Here is a 23,776-nt window from a genome sequence, read left to right on the forward strand (position 1 = left end):
CTATACTACATCGTAAGGACAGAACTTATAACCAGATCCTTCTATCAAAACCCACCCCACAAAAGCTTTAAACCGTAAAACTAAAAACACTAAAGTTGTTTATTTGTTTTATAATGAACATTCCAAAGACACATATATAAAATGTATGCTTACTCAGAATTTATTTTAAAAAGCTCAGTTCAATTATTCTCTGTCTTCTACCTTCTGTTCCATCAGTCACTACTCAGAAGTACAAAAACTACTTTTTAAGCCTGTAAGATAGGCTTAGGATTCCAGCTAATATTCAGGGCAGACAGGCCAGCTATGCTAGAAGGAGAACTAAAACCATCTCCTAGTGAGTTCCTCTAGGATTCCGTGGAGTAAGCTCCATGACCCTGCTTTTGGGTGGGAGAGGGACATGCATCACAACAGATTTCCTGTGCTCCGTGAAACCCTTACTAGAGAACACATGTGTGCTCCCGGCATGGATGATCTGTGACAGAGGGGACAGCAGAGGCCCAGTCATACTCAGTGGATGGAGGGATTGAAGAAGAGTCCACAGGTTTAAGGACAACCCTGCATCACCCAGACTACTTGTCTCTTCTGCTGCAAATTGGTATAGTAGATGATAAGCTTAAATTTAAAAAAATAGGAAGTTAGGGTAAAATATGCCAAAATGATCATATATTCAAAGTAGTTTCTTTGGATTAAACTGTCATTAAGACAGTAGGGATATTTGGTTTGACTTAAACATTATTCATGGCAACGTCCTATTCTAAAATCACACTGCAATTAGAAATATAGCAACTACCATGGCATTTATTAGTTGTCAGAAAGCTTCACAATTGGTTTCATGATCAGAAAATAAAGCAAGATTTCAGTTTGTTTTCTTTACAAAATTGTTCAGTTTCTGAAATATAAAGAATCATTTGCTTTCTAAAAATGTCAGCTTTGCCACATGGTGTTCCAGAGATCTGACCTCAAAAGCTTCTCAAGTTTTACCATCCACAGAATCTTTATTTGTAACTGAGACTCATCTGTTGTTTTCCATTTGAATCTGGAAAGAATTAAGAAAATTAGTTTCTGCTTTACTTTACTCTTAAAATAATTGCAAAATTAAATAGTATCTATTTTCTTTTGCACTTTCCTTTAGACTAATTTTTTAAATGTGAGTTTAAGATACACAAATTATCTTACCTTCTTAAGCAGTTTATAGCAAAGTGAGAGAAGTTGGACCAAAGTAGCCATTATGCATCTTGTCTTTGTAATACTCTTATCAACCTACAGTGACAGAAAGCAAGCAAATCAAATTCTTATAAGGAGGCCTTCAAAAGACTTTAGCATTTAGTTTGAAAATGGTAACCATTTCTTCACTGTAGAAACCTAAGGGATCTCAAAGGGTATACAGATTAAGGCATCTGAGCTGACTTGATGACCTGAGGTCCCAGAACACAGAAGCAGGGATTGTTGCCCAAGTCTCATGCCAATTTCATGGAACCCCAGGAAGAATGGATGGAAAATCAACCTGTTCTATTTCAGACGGTTTAGGGGCTTCTCAAAATGCACCAAATAGTGGCAGTGAACCCCTTTCTTTGCAACTCCTTGCACTCTACTTTTTTTCACTCAAACTCCCTAAAACAAACAACAGAAGCCCTTCACTCTGAGGTGTCTGTGCCCTAGTTAGTCAGGTGATGATGTTGGGATTTAAGGGTAGCTGCTCTGTGCTATGGTATTAATCATGTCCAAAAAGCTAATTTACTTGATGAACCTACTACTTCCTGGGGTCAGTTATAACTGCAGATGATAAATGGTTCTTGCAGTCAAGGCAGGAAAAATGGAAATACATGGTTCTTCTGTGGGTATTAACACTTTATTTGAAGAAAAAGGGGCTGGAAGCTAACCTAATAAAAAAAGAAGTGTGAAAGTTTCTCAAGCGCTTTCCTGAATGTCCCACCCTCCCTTTTACCTTTAGAAACACTTGATTCTGCAAAGGTGTCTTAGTTACTGCCTGGAGCTGGTGGCACAGAGGAACAAGCTTGTTTATTTCCAGGAGAAGCATAAGCTTATCATCATCTTTCAGCTGAAATGTAAATAAGGAAGTTATAACAACTCCAATGAAATTCCATCTTTTAAACCTTAAATACCTTTATACCTTAATAATATACCCTCAAAGTGGGTATTTATGACATCACCACCAGCACCAGGCAAGGATACGTGCATTACCTGTTTTGAGAAAGCTTGCACACTTGAAGCAAGCTTCAAACCCTCTTCAGCAAAAACCTGGTAGGAAGGAAAAACATCACTACGTTAGGCGTATGTCATCTAGACAGTTGGTAAGAAATACACTCATGGATAATTTTCATACAGAATTTAAAAAATAAAACCTAAACATAAAACGTCTGTCATGGAACTTCTATGCTTTTTGTTGTATCCAGGAAAACACAAGAGTTTAACAGTATTCAGAAGCAGATTTCCCAGACCTGATGCAGAATCAGTCCCTGCAGTGGCTCCCCTACACCGGGACACCTCCAATTACTGTGCAGGATCACACAGACATTTGATACTTAGCCATAAAAATTATGCCTGGGCTTTTAGATGGATCCGAAGCTCATCTCATAATATCCCCAATTATAAGAGGGTGTTGAATCTTGGCACATGGGGTCAAAAGGGTTAGATGAGGTCAAAAGCGTTAGAACACTCCTGCTTCCAGCTCAGCAAGATAGAATTTGTCACCTATACACATTCTTCAACTAGCCATTTGAGGGGATTATTTTTTCCCTATTGACCATACATTGTACAATTTAGTGAGGAGAAGAGGATGATGGGAAAGAATACTGAAAAATACTTTAGAATATTCGGGATGATTATTTTTAAGTGGTACACAGAATCTTTTAGAGTGAGAGACACCAGGGAAGTGAAGACTGAGCTTCAGGTGGCAGCAGGAAGAATGAAAAGAACAGGGCAAATTTGAGAGTGATTTGTGAAGAAAAATAACAGATCTTGGTAATAAATTAGATAAAGCATATGAAGATGCAGAACAGGGAGGCAAATAATTTCAGGGTTAACTTTAACTCTCTTTCCAACAGCCTTGCTATCATTGGATAAACTGATCTCAAGGTCAAATAGTCCTTCGCATCCTTCCCTATCCTTTAAAAGGGAAACCAGTGCGTTTTAAACATACCTTCTAACCAAACGGAATGACTCACTTACCCACATGTTCCTCATCATTCCACATTCCCACTTTCTCTGTACACATCTTCTCTTCCCTTCTAGCCTGCAAATCCCTTGGGGGCAAGATCCCTGTCTCACAGAGCACCATGGTTTTAACACCACCTCAAAGCTGATGACTCCCAAATCTCTGTGTCCATTCTTGACCTAACCTGACCCCACTCCTGTTCATCCTACTTTGGCAAAATAAAATGCTTGATTTTCTCCCTCTAAATTCGGTGTTGTCCCTCTGTTCTCTCACTCAGTAAATGGTGTTACCATTTACCCTGTTGGTCAAGCCAAAAACCTTTTAAAACAGAAGCCAGGTCATGCCATTGCTCCTCAAAACCCTCAATGGGCTTTCCATAATTCTTGGGGAAAAAAAAAAATCAAGGTTCTTCCCATGGCTCAGAGATGTCATTTGTTACCACCTTCCTTCTGACTCACTACATTCCACCCACGCTTGTCTCCCTGTTGTTCTTCAGACACCTCCAGCCTACCCCTACACCTCACGGCCTTTGCACTTGTTCTGTCTGCCTGAAATATTCGACCCCAAGATATCCATCTAGCTCACTCTCTCAACATTCTACTCAGATGCTACCTCCTTAAAGAGGTCTTTCCTGACCACCCCCTTCTATCACCTCTCTTCTTATCCTACAGGATTTTATCTCTCAGTACTTATATATGGGCATTATATATTTAACTTTTCATTGTCTATCTGCTCCCACTTGAATGTAAGCTCCATGGGGTAGGGACTTTATTTTGTTCACTCTTCTCCAAAACTCTTATCCCCAGGGTTTGACACACAGTACAAACTCAGTGAACATGTGATGAACATTTTATGCAGACAATCAGCAGATGCTGGTTTAATGAAAAGCTAACACAGGAAGAAGGTGATCAGTGGATCTTTTACAGTGAAATGCTCTCTATGGTGTGATGTGACTTGGAATGGATATGGGTCAAACTGAACAAAATGAATCCAGAATTTCTCCCAACTTTTTAAACAGGGAAATAGCTCACTTAGAGTCAACTTTACAGAAAATTCCAAATGAAGTATTTTCTATAATTCTGCTGACTCTGTTGACAATCATCCTCTCAAGCTGAAATCCCTTCCCTGAAGAGGCTCAGGTGAAAGCACATGGGAATGCCCAAGGAAAATATGTAAAGTTGATAAAGTGATAGAAATTTCAGATTTCAAATGCAAGAATGCCCTCGGTTCTAGAGAGGCAAACAGGCTAACATGCGCGTCAGGGAATTAAGAAAGGACTCTTGTAATCCACTTATCAATCTAAGCCTCCAGGTAAGCGAGGAGAATTAGAGCTGGGCCTATGTGGAGTTTCATGAGACACACAGGGCAGAAGGGTGAGTGTCAGTATATGTGTCTCTCCCTGAATGCCCTAAATCATCAGGAATATGGAAGAAGAAAAGGAAACTAACATGTACTGAGAAGCTATAATGGTCTCAGCCCCATGACAGATGCTTTCTTATGTGTTATCTCATTTAATCAATATCATTCACCCAATTCAATAAAGAAGAAGCCAAAATGCTTTCCTCACATTTAGGACAGGATAAGATATGCATCTGCTGACAGGATATTTTCACCTACTTGGGAAAACCTAAAACTTAATATTGCATCTAGTGACTATCAAAGCCCATTCTACTTTACCCCTATAATATTTAAGTTTTTTTCCACTAAGATAACCAAAACAGCTCCACAAAATGCTACTGCAGTCCTCTACTTTTCTACCACTCTCTACAGTACACATGTGCTGTGTACGTAGGTAAACATACAAACATGATGCAGTAAATCATTAAGAAAACTAGCTATCACGAACTTTTAGCCCAGAATTAAAGTATCAGCATAGGGGAACTCTCTGGCGGTCCAGTGGTTAGCACTCGGCACTGTCACTGCCAGGGCCCTGGGTTTGATTCCTGGTCAGGGAACTAATAAGATCCCTCGAGCTGCATGGCACAGCCAAACTAATAATAATAGTAATAAAAATAAAGTATTAGCATAAAATGGAAATAAAACATACCTCTAGTTGATGAATTAAATCCTGGGAAGTTTTTATTGGCCCCTCTCCCCTGAAATAAAGTGAATTATTAAGGAGGTAAGAAAAAGTTACTGCCTGGAAATTGATTTTATATTAAAGTTTTAGAGCATTTTGTGTATTAACAGATCCCAAATTTTGAAGAATAATATTGAATAGACTAATAATATTGTAATTATTCTTAAAGCAGCTTTAACATTTGACTATTACCTCTTAAGGCACTTTTTAAAAAATTGGTAAACATTATATATGTTAATTTTATAATGTAAAGAAACTTAAAACTGAGAAGTTATATTTAAGTTTTATTTTTCTTTTTTAACCTTCTTCATTTTGCTTCATAAGTTAAAGATATGAGAGCTGATAATATGCCTTAACTAAAAGACCTTTGTTCCATAATGGAAAAAAGGTCAGACCAAAATCAGGACATTCTTATTTTTGATTCTAATTTCAACTCTGGCAGGAATTCAGTTGTTTCTGATGAGGCTGTCAGTTAAGTTTCAATTCTGAGTCTATAAAATAGTCATAGCAATATTTGTGCTACCGCTCTCATCAGAAGATTAGAGAGTATCATATTGAAAACTATCAAGAAGAATTCAGACCTTTACAAGTGAAAAGTAAATTATAACAAAGAGCAACAGAATGCATTAAGATGAGCAACAGCCCAGGCATGAATCAGAAGATCTGAAATCTGGTTTACCAGTTCTGCCTTTTAATAGCTATGAGATATGAACGAAACATTCTTATTCTCTGATAAACTGTTGTAAGGATCAAATGAAATTATGACGCAGAAACTAATTTAAAAACCATAAGGCACTGGTAAGTGTGAAATTTTTAAAAACCATAATGTACTAGAAAAGCTAAAATATATAAATTTTAAAGAAATATGAGTAACTGTATATAAATGATAAATAAATTATATAAATTGTTAAAATAACCTTACATGACAGCCTGAAGAAAAGCTATAAAATTGCCCAAGAAAACTACAAAATTGGATACTGTGAAGACTAACAAATGAGTCTCAGAAAGAAGCAATTAGATGAGGCTGGTAAACCATCATCTTAAGGGAAAACAGAAAAATTGGGGAAAAACAGGTACACCAACAGGGTGGGTAGAAAACAAAGCCAGCTTGAGATTTTACCACAATCATATTACCAGGACTTGCCAAACTGGCACAAGGTGTTATCCATTACAGAAAATCCATTTTCTTTTCCTGAACTTCAGTGGCTCCTGTCCAATAACCATATTCCAGTAACAAGTCCCATTCCATAGAGCTTTAGTTACCTCTGTTCCTCATGCTTCCTAGTCTCTGTGGGATGCATGTCACCCCTTACCAAAATCCACTATTCTGACTCAGAAATAAAAATTGCTGACCATATATAATCCTGAAATATTCTGAAATAAGAAACAAGAAACAAAAGGGGCAATCACAAACTTAAAAAATTTTCTATTGATGAATCCTTTATGTGGGAAGATTTTATATACCATACTACATTTAGTAAGTAATAATTTATTTCTTGAGTTTCTATTGGTCAAAACAATTTTTTTAATCTGATTTTTATCACCATGAGATGATTAGCATGATTCCATCTCAAAGGAAAGATCTTTGTTTCTACAGTTAATCTTCACATTTCAGTTACCCACACATTGAGTGTGGGTAAACAAAGGAATTCCATTTTACTTCCTTTTGCAGACTTGACTCATCCGATTTTTAAATGATATGAACCAAGAAAGGAGGTCAAAATTAGTTTGGGGAAAACTCAATCCCCAGAGAAGCTTGCTAAGAATTAAGAACAGGGTTTCCCTGGTGGCGCAGTGGTTGAGAGTCCGCCTGCTGATGCAGGGGACGCCGGTTCGTGCCCCGGTGCCGGAAGATCCTACATGCCGCGGAGCGGCTGGGCGCGTGAGCCATTGCCACTGAGCCTGCGCGTCCGGAGCCTGTGCTCCGCAACGGGAGAGGCCACAACATTGAGAGGTCCGCGTACAGGAAAAAAAAAAAAAAAAAAAAAAAAGAATTAAGAACAAAGGAAGGAAACCACCAAAGGGGGTGGCGGGAAAGGTCTCCAATGATGGAAAATATGGAAAGATATTAACAAATGACTGCTAACCAGAGGCAAAATTATTCAACTATCATTTCTCCTTCACCCTCCAGAGGAATCATTTTCCTTGAAAAGGTAGAAGACATCATCAAGACAAGAATGAATGCTTCTTCCTCACTCCTAATCTTCCTTCCATATGAAGGAATCTTCACTAGCACAGCATCCCTCACTTCACTCTGCTCTCTCACGTATTTCACCCCATAGAAGAGGGTGGACATTTATTGATCTTTTCAGTCTTTTTGGTGACTTTGTGAAAATGAAAATAAATTAGACATGGTAGCCCTTTCTTTTCTCCTTTTTCTCTTCGTAGTAAGGGTGCCTTTGGGATATACCTAGTCTGCCAAGTATTTTAAGAGATACATTCTTCCCCTACAGGGTAAGATTTCTTAATTCTAGGGATTATTTTTAAAAGCCTACTTGCCTATGGCTATAAACCTCATTATTGAGTATCAGCTTTATCAGTATAAATGTTACTGGACCCATCTGCCTATTCTTTTGCTTATTTTTTCATTTTGTTCAGAACTTTGGTGGGGAAAAGGGGCTATTTATTGAGCCCAAAAGCCCACACAGTTGTAGAGATCCCAATTACTTTAACTGAGCTTAAGACTCCAGTCCAAATGGATTACATTCCAGATTACTGAAATAATATGCAGATGTGAACGACTGCTGGTTATAATTTCAAAATCAAAATGAGTAGAAGCCATAACACTGAAGATATCAAATATCTTCTAGTTTCTAAAAATGAAAAAGATAGATATCAGAAAACCAAAAGCTCGAAGTTATTCCTTGAGAAAATTCTAGAACAGGTCATTGAGCAGAAAACAGATAAAATTTTTAGCAACATGGAAATACTGTACCATATATATAGTCTCCCATTATTATAATGGAAGACAAATGTGAGCGACATGGACTTCATTGAGGCGTTTGACCAACAGTCTTGTAAGGTGAACAAGACAGAGAATGTAGGTCAGGTAAATGTAAAGTTAGGGGAATTCTCTGCTATATAATGAATACTGATCCATGGAGGTTTGGCACCCTACTGAGGTGGTAGACCTCATGGCTCTATTCTTTGATCTGTATATAATCCGTCACTGTGTAAAGATTTAAAAGGCATGTTTTCTTTTCTTTTTTATGTCTTTATTGGAGTATAATTGCTTTACAATGTGTGTTAGTTTCTGCTGTATAACAAAGTGAATCAGCTATACATAAACATATATCCCCATATTCCCTCCCTCTTGCACCTCCCCCTCCCACCCTCCCTATCCCACCCCTCTAGGTGGACACAAAGCACCGAGCTCATCTCCCTGTGCTATGAGGCTGCTTCCCACTAGCCATCCATTTTACATTTGGTAGTGTATATATAAAAGGCATGTTTTCTAAACTTACTGATGCTGGCTGGGAGAGACACTGATATATGGGATAACAAAAAGCAGAAAGTAAAATTATTTCAAAATTATGGAAGGAACCGTACACAAACCTAGAAAAGGATCTCTTCTAAATCTAAATCCTAGTTAAATGAATGTCTTCTTGTTGCATTCACTTAATTGTCCTAAGAACTACTTATAAGCTTTTTATCATATATTTGAAACCGACTTTAACCTATCAATGTAACATGGCACTTTTTCTTTACACCAGATATCATTAAATTCATTTTAAAAGATTAAGATGTAACTACACTTACCTAGTAAATAAATACAGAGAATAGGCCATACTGGACATGTTCCGTCCGTATCGAACAACCTCGTTCTCCTGATCCTCCCACTTCTCAATCTCACAGTTGGCATCAGAGGTGAGCAAACCCAGCTTGAGTCCAAGCTTTGCTATCTTGGCTTGCTCCTACAAAACATACATTTTAATCACAACAATGTAGTCATTACGTAAAAGGAAGATTAAAAGTAAGACTACTGCAAAGAAAAAGGTCTTGCCTCAGAGTCAGGCTTGTCTGGCTTTAATGATTTCAGGTTTGCGTTATTCTTCTGTGACAAGAAAAAGATTAGGGCATCTTAAAAACAGGTAGAGTTAATTGTGAAGAAATGCAATAGTCATAGAAAGCATAACAAAGTACCTGTAATAAAATTTTAATATAAAAATTTTCAGAACATACTGAAACTATATTGAACTGTTTAAGTAAAAACAAACAACTACAGTTGACCCTTGAACAATGTGGGGCTTAAGGGCATTGACTCTCCGCCCGCAGCCGAAAATCTAAGTATAACTTACAGTCAGCCCTCCATATCTGCAGTTCCCCTGTGTCTGTGGTTCTGCATCTGCGGATTCAACCAACCCCAGATGGTGTAGCACTGTAGTATGTACTACTGAAAAAAATGCACAAAAGAGTGGACCCCAAAGTTCAAACCCATGCTGTTCAAGGGTCAACTGTAATTGCAAATACTCTACTAATACGTGCGTTCAGCTTTGAAGAAGTAGTTAGTTAGAAATCTGGAGTTAGGAAAAGCAGATCTGTGTCCCAGAAACACTTAAAGACTTCTGCAGTCTTTTCATAGTCCAATTATTACACCCCCAAACCTCCCTGGCCTCTCTGTTAAATTATTCTTAGGAAATGATGTAATAAAATTAATCACTACATGTAGCTTTCAATATATTCCTAATGTTATGACTCTGGAATTCAATTCCTTTAACAAGTAGGCCTTTTTGAGGGCTAAATTTCAGCACCCTAGTTTCACTGACATCCAGATTCCTAATCCTATATGCCAGGTTATATAGGAGATTATACTTAGAATTTACGATTTAATATTTGAACCAGCATGTTTGATGGCCCCTATATTTGAAACAGCAAGTTTCTTTCTACGTAGGCTATTTAGAAATCAGAATATATTTCCCCTAGGGGAGAAGAAAACTTTGTACACTGGTTAGGTTACCAGACTGGCCCACAGATGCTTACTTACTTGTAGAAACAACTACCAATAGCAATGTTTCTTTGAAAAATATATCCAGAAGTTCTCTGGAGATGGCAGCCCAAGTTGGGCGGCATTCCTCTCATTCTGAGATCTGGTGGGAACTCCCCTAGCTGGGGCAGGAGTTCCAGAACAGCTGGGCTAGTAGGGCCAGGAGATGCAGGGAGCCATTTATTTTTTTAAAGGAAACATTTATTTAAACCATCCACACACACACATGCACACACACACACACACACACACACACACACCCCACAGAGTATATATTCACACACATGTACACAAAATACAGATTATGATAAAACAAAACACGCATGTGCCCACTTAGCTTAAGAAGATAATAGCTTTGAGGTATATGTGTACTTCTCCGTTTTTTGTTTCCCTTATTATTACCATGACTTATTGCTTCTGACCAGCTATTCTGTCACCAATTTAACTGCAGTAGAAGAGCCGCAACTTTTTCTCGTTTTTCTATCCCATCGTTTATATTTGTTCATTTAACATTGCCCTTTTGAAATTTTCTAATCCTGTTTACTATAGAAGAAATAGGAGAAGGTAAAGGACAGAAAATAAATACAGGGAATCTATAAAGAGGCATGGACACACACACACACACAGGCTGCCTCTTAGGTTCATTAGAAAATAAACAGAGATGACCAATGATCTCTTCGGCCCCTCCTTGTATAGTCACATCATCTGCATCTTCTTCCTTAGTCTAGCACAAAGCAACTTATAAAGCATTTAAGAAAGTTAAGAATACCCTAGAGGTTTTTAGGTTTTATTTTATTTAGAATCTTACAACCCCATCTTATTCTTTTAAATTTAGTTGTGTTTTCGTTATTTTTACTTTTACAAATTATTATTATCAAAGTGTTTAATGAAGACCAAAAGGGAATTGCCTGAAAAGGTACAGAAACCATCTTAATAATGTAACCAAGCCTGCCATCTAGTGGGCACTATTTTGCAATGCAGCCAAGATGCATCAGCTTCAACTGTGTAAAGCTAATAAATAAAGCATTTCAAGCCTCTAAACAGAATGGTTTATTTTCATCAAGAAAATTAAGAAAGTTATTAGTTTGCACAAAATTATTCCAACATGACCTTGTGAATTAGACCCAAGATATGAAGAACAAAAAGACCTCTGACTTCAGATTACAGCTTCTTATTAATCATAAGATCTGTTATGTATTCCCTCAATCCCTCAAATCTAACACAAATAACCAAACTGTGGGCTACATCTAGACTGCTACTCAGAATAACAATTCTGAACAGTCAACATTTAATATCCTAACTTTTTTTTTGTCATGTCAATCATTGGAAGTTGTGGGGGGAGCAATAGGCAACAAGAGCATAATTTGAATTCTGAATAAAAACATTCTCAAGAGTACAAATACAAAGGTTTTCTACTTACCATTGGCTTTGGAAGTGAAAGGTAGCCATACTTCTCTCCTACAAATAACATATATAACTTAAAACAAATTTTCTACTATTCACATTTAATTTTTAAAATATTATTAAATAAACAGAAATGTTAGCACATTAGTTTTGATAATTTAGTCTATTAATTACATGTGACTGAGAAATAAAATTGTAATTTGGTTGGAAAACATGAAAAAAAAATATTTGGTACAGACTTTGACGTACAGAATTGTTTTTGAAGCACTGTCTTCACAGGGGTATTATAAGTTTAATACTCCCTAAATCCTTTGTTTAATACTCCCTAAATCAACATGACACTTGTGCCATCTTTACTTCTGAGTTTACACCTCCAGATAAATTAAGTCCAGAATTAAGTTCAAAGGCCCTCTCAGCCCATGAGGATAGCAAAATAATCTCATGACAACCTAACTGCTGTCCATTTTCAATATCCAGAGCTTTTCTGCATCTCTACCAAATAAAGCTAATCCCCCAAAGACAGGAAAGCCTCATTATTTCACTGAAGGTGTGCAATATTATGCCTCATTAGAAGTTCTTATAATTAGCTTTTTTGGTTCTGAAAGGGGCTTTATATGGCATGATCCATCAGAAAAAGATTCATGTCCCCAGACCCACTTAAAATGAATCCCTAACCACTAAAGGCTAGGCAGATTATTAACTAACCTCAGGAGTAGGACTGGGGTATTTTCGAATTTGGATTAGACCAAACCCGGTTGTTATCCTCAAACTCTCCCTTACCTCTACATTCAATTAATCATCAAATCATACTAATATTACTTATAAAATTCTTAAATCAGTCCTCTTATCTTCATTTCCACTACTATCATGGCCCCATCATCTCTTGTCTGGATGGATCACTCCCTTGTTCCCGACTCATACATCCCCCAAGTAAGCTCATGTTTATCCACAAGCATGTTCCTCTTCCTGTTCACCCCATTTCAGTGAACAGCACCTCATGCGTCCAGTCTGCCAAGCAATAAAGTAGGTGCAGAGCTATGGAACCTGGTACGTCCCTATAAACTAAAGCTTAGTCCGATTAACTTCAAGATGGTGCAAATATAACAAAGGAAATTCAGCGTCCTTAAATAAGGGATAGAATCTGCAGGCTATGAGAGAAAGCTTCTTTTTGACGTTTATTTGTCTAAGATAATCTCAAATTCTAAATGTTGATACATACTTGTCACTAAGGAAAGGTGGAGTCTTTTTGATCTAGGTCCCTTCTAATACAAAGGCCATGGCCTCCCTGAAGGCAGAACTGGATGAAGGCAGAAAGGGAGGAAGACAAATATTGATTTTTGAGTTCTTTAAACAATCCCAGGAGGCCCTATTATGAAATCGAAGGGTCTCCGGGTAAGGGGACAATAACCTAGCTCTCAGACGGACTTCAAATATGCGAACACTGCTCTTTTTCACTGCTTAGCATGTTGTTTGCTACTTAATTGTTTGGCTAACTGATACTTGCAAACGTATCTAAGTTTCCTAGTCAGGAGAGTCAAGATATGCAGAGCAGAACTAAAGTGGCTAAAATAGAGCAAAGGTTTTCCAGTAACAGTTATAATATTAGTTATACCAGTAGCAAAGAGAAACCAGAATCTGAAGAATACACTCTGTCCTTTGCAGTGGGCAGGTGCGAGGAAACAGGCAGCCCCGTCCTAATAACCATACAGAACAGGAAGAGCAGCATTGTGCCACTGGACTCAGTTCAGTCAACGGTGGCTGACTCAGAGTTGGGCTTCTTGGCGGAAAAGCTATTCTTATGAGCTTCATGATAACAGTCAGGAAAAAAAAAAAAAAGCAATAAAAGAAATTAAGCAACTCTATCTCAATTAACCCCACATAAGTAAGGATGCCTCTGAACAGCAAGATACTACCAGTTAAACAATGGGTGTCCCATTGATCAAAGGCAGCAGTGTCCCACCTAAAGAGGAACTTCTGTTCAGCACTTAGGAAGTTAAGATAACCCTGATTTGTGGGGGACAGGTTACTCAAACCTAAAGAAGAGATCATTTACATAATATCCAGTTTGAAAGTAAAAGAAACCACAGTGACCACACAGGCCAAAAATAAGTATAGGATTTTCCTGTTTCAATTCTGGTCTATCTGTAGGGGACGCTAGTCTAGTGCTCAGAAAGACCAGGAAGCTTCTTCTCTTCACTTCTTAAACAAGTCTTATGGCAAAGTGATCATTCTTCTTTAAATATGGATCAATTATATCAATTTACCTTTTAATATATAAAACTTGCCTCACATAAAAACCCATGCAGCGGGGCTTCCCTGGTGGTGCAGTGGTTAAGAATCCGCCTGCCAATGCAGGGGAGATGGGTTTGATCCCTGGTCCGGGAAGATCCCACATGCCGCGGAGCAACTAAGCCTGTGCGCCACAACTACTGAGCCGGCACTCTAAAGCCCACGAGCCACAACCACTGAGCCTGTGCCACAACTACTGAAGCGTGCGCACCTAGAGCCCGTGCTCCGCAACAAGAGAAGCCACGGCGATGAGAAGCCCGCGCACCGCAATGAAGAGTGGCCCCCGCTAGCCGCAACTAGAGAAAACCCGCGCACAGCAACGAAGACCCAACACAGCCAAAAGTAAATAAATAAATTTATAAAATAAAAAAACATGCAGCTGTAAGTACTTTATCAAAGCATCAAAATGATATGCCATTCAGACTAGCTATCACAGAAATCTTTAAATGCAGAAGCATGGTAAGCATTTATTACACATTACAAATTATGTAATATCTACAAAGTCTACCATTCCCTGATTTTTAAGCAAATCAGCAATTACCCTAAATGGGTGTTTTTTTAAAAATGAAATGTTTAGATGTTCATAATCAGTAAAAATAAATATGTAATTTGATGTTATTATGGCTTTAAATGACATCTTAATTTAAAAAACAAACATGCTTGACACTAACAGAAGCCATTAGAAAGGAAATACATAAAAACACATGAACATAGATAACTGGATACACAGTACAATGGGAAATAAACAAAACTCCAAGTTGATGTTAAAATAAAGAGTAAAAATTATGCCTTCTGTACACTGTATGGTGCTATTCTACATGTTGTAGAAATACCAATGAACTTACCCACCAAAGGAAATATTCCAAGATTACGTAGTCATCAAGGAAAGAGATTCCATCCAAGTGGAAGGAAAGCAATTCGAAAATCAAATAACTACATTCATTTCATTATGAAGTTAGTAGAATTACATCAGAGAATTATTGTATTACAGAAGAGCATTTGTACTAAAACTAAAAAACAATTTATAAGAAATATAAAAATGACAATTTCAATAAGAAAACTAGATTGTTAATATTCATTCAAAGGAATCTACTATACTGTTGTACAACAAATTTTATTGCTTTGATACTAAAATGAAGGACAAATAATATTTTTATAATTTTTTGTGGAAGATACTTTACTATAAAAATAACCCAGTTGGGTTATAACACGTTATTCATTTTGCATCTGAGGTTTGACATTAAAAAACTAATAGTTACATTAAAATACTAACATATTTCAATATATAGACAGTTTCTCACCTCGTCTTCCTTCAAACACATCATTGATTTCTCTCAGCAGTGTTAACATGTCACTAATTTGGGATTCCCAGGCTTCACAGAATACATCTAGATTTTCTTTAGCAATTTTACTAGATGGATGCAATGTCAAAGTTTCAGCAGCAGAAATTATCTAAAGAAACAATATACACAGGTGTGAGTTTCAAAATCTTACCTCTCAGAATCATACTGGAAATCAAACTTAAGCCTGTACTGTTCATATCACTCAATAACACAACTACAAAGCAATTTCCACACATAAGCCCCATGTTGGGCAGTATGGACATACAAAACTTACTGTTTCTTATAATCTTATCTATAGATAAATAGTAGGCATTATTATATATAAGCCTTTATTCAGGGAGCAATTATCTTTATTCAAGGAAAGTTCTGTTTCAACAAAGTTATTTCCATAGCATAATTCAGAGTTATACTCTGACTACAAAGAGTGTACTGTATACTGCAGAAGAAGAGATGGTGTAGTAGTGGTAGTATTAGTAACAGTGGTAGTAATGGTGGCAGTAGTGGTGGTAGCAGTAGTCATAGTGATGATAGTAGTAGTGATGGTAGTAGCAGTATTGGTATTAGTACTGGTACTGGTAGTAGTGGCAGTAGTAGTTGTAGAGGTAGCAGAATCGGTATTAGTACTGGTAGTGGTAGTGGTGGTGGTAGTAGTGGTAGTAGTAGTAACATACGCATACACCTGTGAGGACATGGTAGATATATCCTTGAGGTACTGTGATAGGTGCTTGATATACATTAGTATTAATCCTCAAAAACACAAACAAAATACTATCCTTCTCAATAAGCAGTGTTCCCATTTTACAGCTAGAGAAACTGAGACTCAAAGGTACCAAGTAACTAATATATGACTCTTCATTCACCTGCTGTATGCCTAGCACTGTACCCATGTTCCAGGTGCTGGGGAAACAGTTGTTTCATTCTAAACAAATAAATGTTCCTCTCTTCATGGGGCTCATATTATAATGTGGGGAGACAGGTAATTAAAAACATGTAAGTAAATTATGAAATATCTTAGATGATGAACGATATGTACAAAAACAAAGGGTAAGGAGGATGGAGGGTGTTAGGCAGTCACAGTATTTTAAGTTAGGTGGTCACTTGCAAAGGTGGCATGTAAGCAAAGAACTGAAGAAGGTGAGGGAGTCACAGGGAAACCTAGGGAAAGTCGTTTGGGAATAAGGCGGGAACATTTCTGATACATTTTAACAACAGCCAGTAGGTCAGTGTGACTGGACTGACATCAAAAAAAAGGAAGGTCACCAATGGCCACGTGATGGAGAAACACGCACAGTAAAGATGGACTTTACTCTGAGTGAGATAGGAAGTCACTGAAGAGGTTTCAGAAACTGATATGTAATGGAAAAGAATACGAGAAAGAAAAACTAAATAAATAAATTAATTAAATAAATAAATAAATATATATATATATATATATAAACGGAATCACTTTGCTGTACGCTAGAAAACTAACACAACATTGTAAATCAACTATACTTCAATTTAAAAATAAAGAAAAGAAACTGCTATGGTCAGAGTCAGGCTGCCTTCGAGAGAATTAGACCTAGGCGCTCCTCCTGGGTGAGCATAGTCCCACAGGCACAGGCTTGACAAGCAGGTGGCAGCTTTCAGAGTAGAACAAGGTTCCCCATCTTCAGGGAAGGTGGGCAAATGGCTTGCCATGGACTACAAGCTAGATGCAGCAGTGTCGCCTTCTCAACCAGGAGCCACTGTACAGTGTGGAAACTGTTCCACTGTGCCCTGGATATGCCGTAACATTGTAAAGGAAATATAAAAATGACATTGCTAAAGCAGAGGTATCCAGAAGTAATATAAATTCTCCTAGAGGCATGTTCTGTTTTCTTAAATTATCCCTTTGTGAGACAGATAGTCAAGACTAGGAATAAAAGCTGAAGCTATGGGAATAGAAAAGGCTTCTCAAGTTACAGAAATTGACAGCAGGCTCTATCTATCACCATCCTGGAAAAGAAAATATACTTTTCCTAATATCCCTGCTGCAATGAAAACAGTAAGCAGAGAATTACAACCAAATAGCAAGTAGGGCCTGAGGATATAGCAAGCAGGGCCTGAGGATAACAAGAGCTGATTGTATGTGGCAGGAGAGTCAAACTTTAGCTCTACTGAAATACATTTATGGCCAAGGCAAGTAGTATGACTCCCAAATGGACAAGTAAATATTGAAGCCTTGGTTTCTCCCAATAAACAGAGATCCTCTGGTTATAATAAAATGCTCAGCCGATGGTCACTGCTGAGGGTCACTCAGATAGTTCCTGTTTCCGTGAGAAGCTTGTGATACTGTTCTCCACGGGGAGTATAAACATCCTTCCAGCATCCAACTTGGGTCTGCTAGAGGGCACACACCACCTTTGTCTCTAAGTTGCTTTTGCTGTTCTCAACTATAAATCCAGGAGCTCGACATCTACCATCCAATAATGCAATAAGGAGTAAGTCCTTTTGGCTGCCATGATGAATGAAACAAATACACCTGGTAAATTGTATTTCAGAGCTTAGACCTAAAAGGGAAAGGAACTTCTGTCCCTCCCTTTTTCCCTTAATTTGACAGACAGTATTAAATACGATATCAATTGTTAAAATGCTTTTGAAAATTATAAAAACGAAGTAATATTATAGAGAATTCAGAAAAAATAACTCACAATTCTCCCTAACAAGCAGAACTTTCATTTCTGCACATTCTTATAGTCATTTTCTTATATATGTACATTTTATATAGTAGCAATTATAGCATATAAACAAATCTGTTTCCTGCTTTTGTCACCTAACATTTTAATGAAACATTTTTTGATGTTGCTAATTCTAGTTATCAAAATTATTACTATAACATCATAATATATTATTTACCTAACTTAAGAGTGTTACTTTGCTTCCAGCTGAATCTTATTATAAGTAATGTAACAAGTATTGTTTTTATTTTTCTTTTAATCTCCTTATGTCCTTAGGAATTATTGGGTCAAAACATGTGAGTATTTTTATGGCTTATCACATAATGATAACTTAGTTTTCAAACATGTTATAACGACCTGTATTGTAAACGGCTTCAATTAAATAGATATAAACTAGGGCATCAATTAAATGGGCCAATCTCTAATTTGTCAGATGACTAGATAATCCAATGGAATGTTCTGGCACACTACCAACAAAAATTCCATTACCTTCATTTCGCTCAGTAGATTTGGCCCGTAGTTATGCAAAACCATTTGTGTCTTCCTTGTGCACAATTTGTTATGACACTCAGATAAAACATAATATGGAAGGAACGATCTGCTGTTGATCATACCTGCTGGCCAGTCACCTGAAATGTCTCCTCTGCATGTATACAGGTTATTTCAAGAGGTTCTGTCCCAGACACATGTCTCAGCAATCGACAGGTCTACAAAAAACCATTTCTACAGTTCAACTTTCTCATTCTTCACAATACATAGCATCATTTTATAATTAACAAAGAAAATAAAACATTAAAACCTATAAAAATAAATTTGTACATTAATAAGATTATTATAATATTGCATTGGTTACCAACGGATTCTCTAGGAGCAAAGCAGGAACAAATACGGGTTTATTAGCATTTACCCTACTGTTTCTACTTCCTATCTGATCATGGCAAGGTGGTCACAGAATATTAGAATCAAGAGGAATCCTGAAAGGACCTTGTAGTGCCCACATATTTCACGTATGAGGAAACGTGGCTCAGAGAAGGACTTATCCAAGGTCTCTCAGCTAAACTATGTCAGTTACCACAAGCTACACATTCTTTCTGCCAACAAATAACACTTCTCCCTGTCAATTAACACACCTTTTACTGGAGATAACACTGGATTAGGCAAGACTGATATAATGAGTAAAGAGCCTGTATCAGTGAAAATTTTTGAAAATAATTTTTCAATAATTTCTTGAGGCTTAAAACAGAAAATTAGGGAAAAATTTTTTTTCACTTTTTAAAAAGATTTGCTGCAGGATTCCTATAATTAGCAAGTTTGCCTGCAGTCACAATACTTGATTTATAAACAAAACAGCATCAGATCTATTTTAAAAAGGAGATGTATCTACAGTCATTTTAAGAATGCTCCCTAGTAGTTTTCAGATGTAAACAAATAAAGGAGAGGAAGCCAAGCTTAGTCTAAAAGCTCCTTCTAACCATTAGTATGTGAGACTCAGTGAGCATGGGACATTAGATAATATGAACAGAGCTAGATGGTTCATATCTGTGCATTAATATACATGTTGGCTGGGACGTACCTCATATATACAAGGGGATACATTCTTCACGTGCATGTGGGTTAAGTATACATTTCTTTACTAGCAGATGTCTGACATTCTCAATAGGTAGAAGGCTTACAATATCAATCAATAATTGGAATTATAACAAAAGGGGCAGGTTATGCATCAGTAACACACAACAAAGATTTGGGCAGAACAGGAGAGATTCCGAGAAGGAATACTGTGCTGAATGTCTTCTCTTTGTCCCTCCATATCCACTCTTTTTCCTTCTTGGGAGACTGACCTATGTGGTCTACAGCTGTTTGGCCAATGAGAAGCCCTAGCAATACAGCAGCAGGGATTTGGAGGGTAAGGGCCTTTATTCTCATGCTCTTTCCCTGCAGGCTGCCGTGGGCTGTCTCTGTGTCTAGTCCTGAAACCACAACTACTCAAGGCTCTCTGAAGGACTCTGTGCCCTTCCGGTTTCCAGAAACCACTCACTCCCCCCGTTAATTTGGTTGTAGGAGTAGTACCAGCTCTGCTGTCACTAACCCCAATTCCTGTACTCTCATGGTGTCCCCACATCCTATCCATGCAATTGTAAATGGCTCCTTTATTAAACCCTCTTAAGATTAACCTAATTTGAACGTGCCATCTCTTTCCTGCTGAGACTCAAAAGATTCAAATACAAACAGGGTCATACGATGTATCTCCACTGCTCTACTCCAAGATCTAATCTCTTGGATGGAATAAGGAAGGAGGTTAAGAAGGGCATTTGTGGGTTCCAGCATTTTTTATTGTTTTGTTTTAGAGGACAAATTGTTTTAAGAACAGATAAACATGATATTTTTAAAATTCCAAAGGCAAGAGAGAAAACCCTCTTATGAGTAAACCAAAAACTGTATTTGTGTTAATATTACCTGATGATAGTACAGCTTTCATTAAACTACAGTTTCTTTAACAAGCAACCTATTGCTCACCTCAACAAGCCGCTCTTTCTGTTCAGAGAGTTTGCAGGCATATTCAGCCAAACCTTCTAAATTTCCTTCTACTCCAGTAAGTTTTAATGCTTTGAGAACCACATGATCAGCGTGGTATTTTACCAGATCTGCTGCCAGCTGAACTGCTGTATTATGAAGCTGCAGATGTGGGGAGTGAAGGGTAATGAAAAAAAGACAACAAACAATAAGGTTTTGTGACCAAAAACCTCATGAGTACTTTAAAAACTAAAGAGTAGCAACCTCATATCAGTCCCACTTGATCTGCTGAAGGGTGTATATATATATATATGTATATATAAAATATATATTCAACAAATTTTATTAAATACCTACATTATCACAGGAACTGAACTAACTCAGTTTATATTGCTATCCACAGTTTTTCTGTCTAACTCTTGGGTCACAGGAGAAATGATGGATAAAAGGATAATGAAAACCTCAAGGTTTTATTTAACTTTAGGTGGAATGGATTTTAAGCATTGCTCACTCTCACTGAACATCTTTGCATACTATTTAACTCCAAAATCTTTTCTTCTCCTTATCCTGCCTTTTTAAAAAAATGTTATGACAGGTTATTTTGGGGTTCACCAGAAAGAGATCATTTTTAATAACATTGTCCTAAGGAAAATCTGATTTTTAATTAAGCCTATTTGAATGAAGTGATTCTTTTTTTCCTGGAAGTAATCCAATGTCCATTCAAATTGCAGGACTTTGTACAAAATTAACAATAGGGTAGTCCACATTCACCAAATCAAGTGAGAATAATTACAGTCAGAAACAAAGACATTAAAATGCATTTTCCTTTGGAAATTAAATGCACATAAGAATTCAAAAGATTTTGTTTAACCATCAGGGTCATAGAAAATAGCTAATGCCAGTCTTTTATTTTACAAACTATGAAACAGGTCCCTAGAGACTGAGTGACTTGTTCAAGGTCCCGTAAATCTTACAAATGGTTCTGGAGACTACTTACAAACTCCAAGGCAAGAAGGGTGAATAAACATGAAATTCCTGCTCTGTGCAAGGTACTGTAAGTAGCTTTACAGACATTATCTCCCTTAATCCTTATAAAAATTCTTCTAGGTTGATGTTATTATACCCATTTCAGAGGTAAGGAAAATGAAGCTTATGGAAAGCCACTCAGGCTATCACCAAAAGATTTTATGTTCAACTGATAGTCACAGTCTTAACAATAGTTTAGTTTAAATTGAATAGGCTGGAAAAAATGAGTAGGCTTTTTTTAAACCATAGAAGACCATATCCTTCTAATGTTTAACAGGATGTTAAAATGAAGGTTTCAACAGAGGTCAATGAAACATCACCAGATAATTTATATATGAAACTCTCCCAAACCAATTCATTCTCTTGAGCCCTTGACTCTCTTAAAAATATAAAAGAACAAAGAAATTAGAGATAAGAGAGAAGAAAGGTTTTTGTGAGGAGGGTCTTTCTGGTGCTTGCTGTGAGTCCCCTCCCAGGCACACCCCAAAATGGAGGGAGCAAAGTGGCACAGAAGTTACAAAGTAAGGGGCTGGTCAGGGGAGGCACCAGGAAAGCCTCTGAAGAGCACTCAAGTATTCACGACAGAGAAAGTCAGCTTTAAACATCTTCGAGCCCAGTGCATCTCATAAGGGCACCGGGCACTAAGAACTCCCCACTTCCTCTCTTCTTTCCCCGTGTCACAACCTGGCAAAGATCTGGAACAGAAGCTAGATAATAGGAGATGAAGGGCCTGAAAGAGAGACAAAAGACCACACTTCCCCCAAAGCCCTAGGTGGGCTAGAGGAGTGGGGAACAGGAGCAAAGCCCTACAATTGAATGAATCAAAATACTGATTAATAGGGCTTCCCTGGTGGCGCAGTGGTTGAGAGTCCGCCTGCCGATGCAGGGGACACGGGTTCGTGCCCCGGTCCGGGAAGATCCCACATGCCACGGAGCGGCTGGGCCCGTGAGCTATGGCCGCTGAGCCTGTGCGTCCGGAGCCTGTGCATCCGGAGCCCGTGCTCCGCAACGGGAGAGGCCACAACAGTGAGAGGCCCACGTACCGCAAAAAAAAAAAAAAAAAAATACTGATTAATATATTGGAATGAACATTCTCATTTTTGAACTGAGTTTGTGTTTTACGACCTAAAGCAGGGATTGGTGAACATTTTCTGTAGAGGGCCAGAGAGTAAATATTTTGGGATTTTCAGGCCACATAGTCGCAACTACCCAACTCAAATGGGCAGAACTGTGTCCCCCCAAAACACTTTATTTATAAAAACAGCCTGGCTGTAGTTCACAAAGCCCTGACTTAAAGTGACTTTCAATTACCTAAGAGTGACCAAATAAGTCATTAGATGATAAAGTTTTCATCCAGGGAACAGGGAAATCTTCACAGCCAAAAGAACATTTTAAAATATCAACTTTATTAAGGTATAATTTATATACAACAAAATGTACCAAGGGTACAGTTCGATGAGTTTTGACAAACATTTACACCCAAGTAACTACCACCATAATCAATATTTACGACACTTCCACTAGCACAAAAGGTTCTCCCATGCCCCTTTGTAGTTAGTATCCCCCCTTTTGACCCCAGCAGTCACTGACCTGGTTTCTGTCACTATAAATCAGTTTGGCCTTTTTAAGAATTTTTTCTACATAGAATTACACATACACACCTTTGTGTCTGATTTCTTTCACTCAGTGTAACGTTTAAGCAATTCATCCACGTTATTGCCCGTATCGATAGTGTTCTTTTTTATTGCTGAATAGCATTTAATATAGTTATACCAAAATTCATTTATTGATTCCCCTGTTGATGGATATTTATTTATTTATTTATTTGACCACACCGTACCACTTGCAGGATCTCAGTTCCCCAACCAGGGATTGAACCCACGCTCTTGGCAGTGGAAGTGTGAAGTCCTAACCACTGGACCACCAGGGAATTCCCTGGAAATTTAGATTGTTTCCAGTTTTGGGCTGTTATAAACATTTGTGTACAAGCTTTGAGAATGATGGCACTAATAAAACAGTGGCTTCAAAATAACTAGGTCAAAGGAAAACTTTACAAACATTTTCTGGGCACAGGAACATACTAATGCTAAGGCATTTTATATATACCATACAACATGACAACTTGAAAGGATTGAAAGAGGCTAGATTTCAAACTATACTTACTTCTTTCTTAAGTTCATTGAGGCTGTGACTGATTTTCAATATAGCGAGTTCCAGTTCTTCATCGATGCTCTTTGTTTTCTTTCTTTGCTAAAAAGTTTTAAA

The 23,776-nt window shown here is 37.6% G+C and overlaps 1 protein-coding gene across 4 annotated transcripts in view; it reads right to left on the bottom strand.

Annotated features, from left to right (window-relative positions):
- Positions 1-778: 778 nt before the first annotated feature.
- CTNNAL1 (catenin alpha like 1) overlaps positions 779-23,776 on the bottom strand; it is a 58,014-nt gene continuing 35,016 nt past the window's right edge. The window contains exons 8-19 of one of the 4 annotated variants that reach the window (XM_033427475.2): positions 23,675-23,761; positions 20,489-20,647; positions 18,589-18,681; positions 15,234-15,384; positions 11,660-11,697; positions 9,259-9,309; positions 9,015-9,169; positions 5,223-5,271; positions 2,203-2,259; positions 1,946-2,059; positions 1,177-1,260; positions 779-1,036 (exon numbers count right to left, since the gene is read on the bottom strand). In XM_033427475.2, the coding sequence (XP_033283366.2) occupies positions 1,013-1,036; positions 1,177-1,260; positions 1,946-2,059; positions 2,203-2,259; positions 5,223-5,271; positions 9,015-9,169; positions 9,259-9,309; positions 11,660-11,697; positions 15,234-15,384; positions 18,589-18,681; positions 20,489-20,647; positions 23,675-23,761 (1,062 nt within the window). In that variant the 3' untranslated portion in view covers positions 779-1,012. The remainder of the gene's footprint in view (positions 1,037-1,176; positions 1,261-1,945; positions 2,060-2,202; positions 2,260-5,222; positions 5,272-9,014; positions 9,170-9,258; positions 9,310-11,659; positions 11,698-15,233; positions 15,385-18,588; positions 18,682-20,488; positions 20,648-23,674; positions 23,762-23,776) is intronic. The other 3 variants (XM_033427477.2, XM_033427476.2, XM_033427478.2) reach the window with 3 other exon arrangements.

Source organism: Orcinus orca, chromosome 6 (assembly GCF_937001465.1).
Source record: "Orcinus orca chromosome 6, mOrcOrc1.1, whole genome shotgun sequence".
In the NCBI taxonomy this organism is placed as follows: Eukaryota; Metazoa; Chordata; class Mammalia; order Artiodactyla; family Delphinidae; genus Orcinus; species Orcinus orca.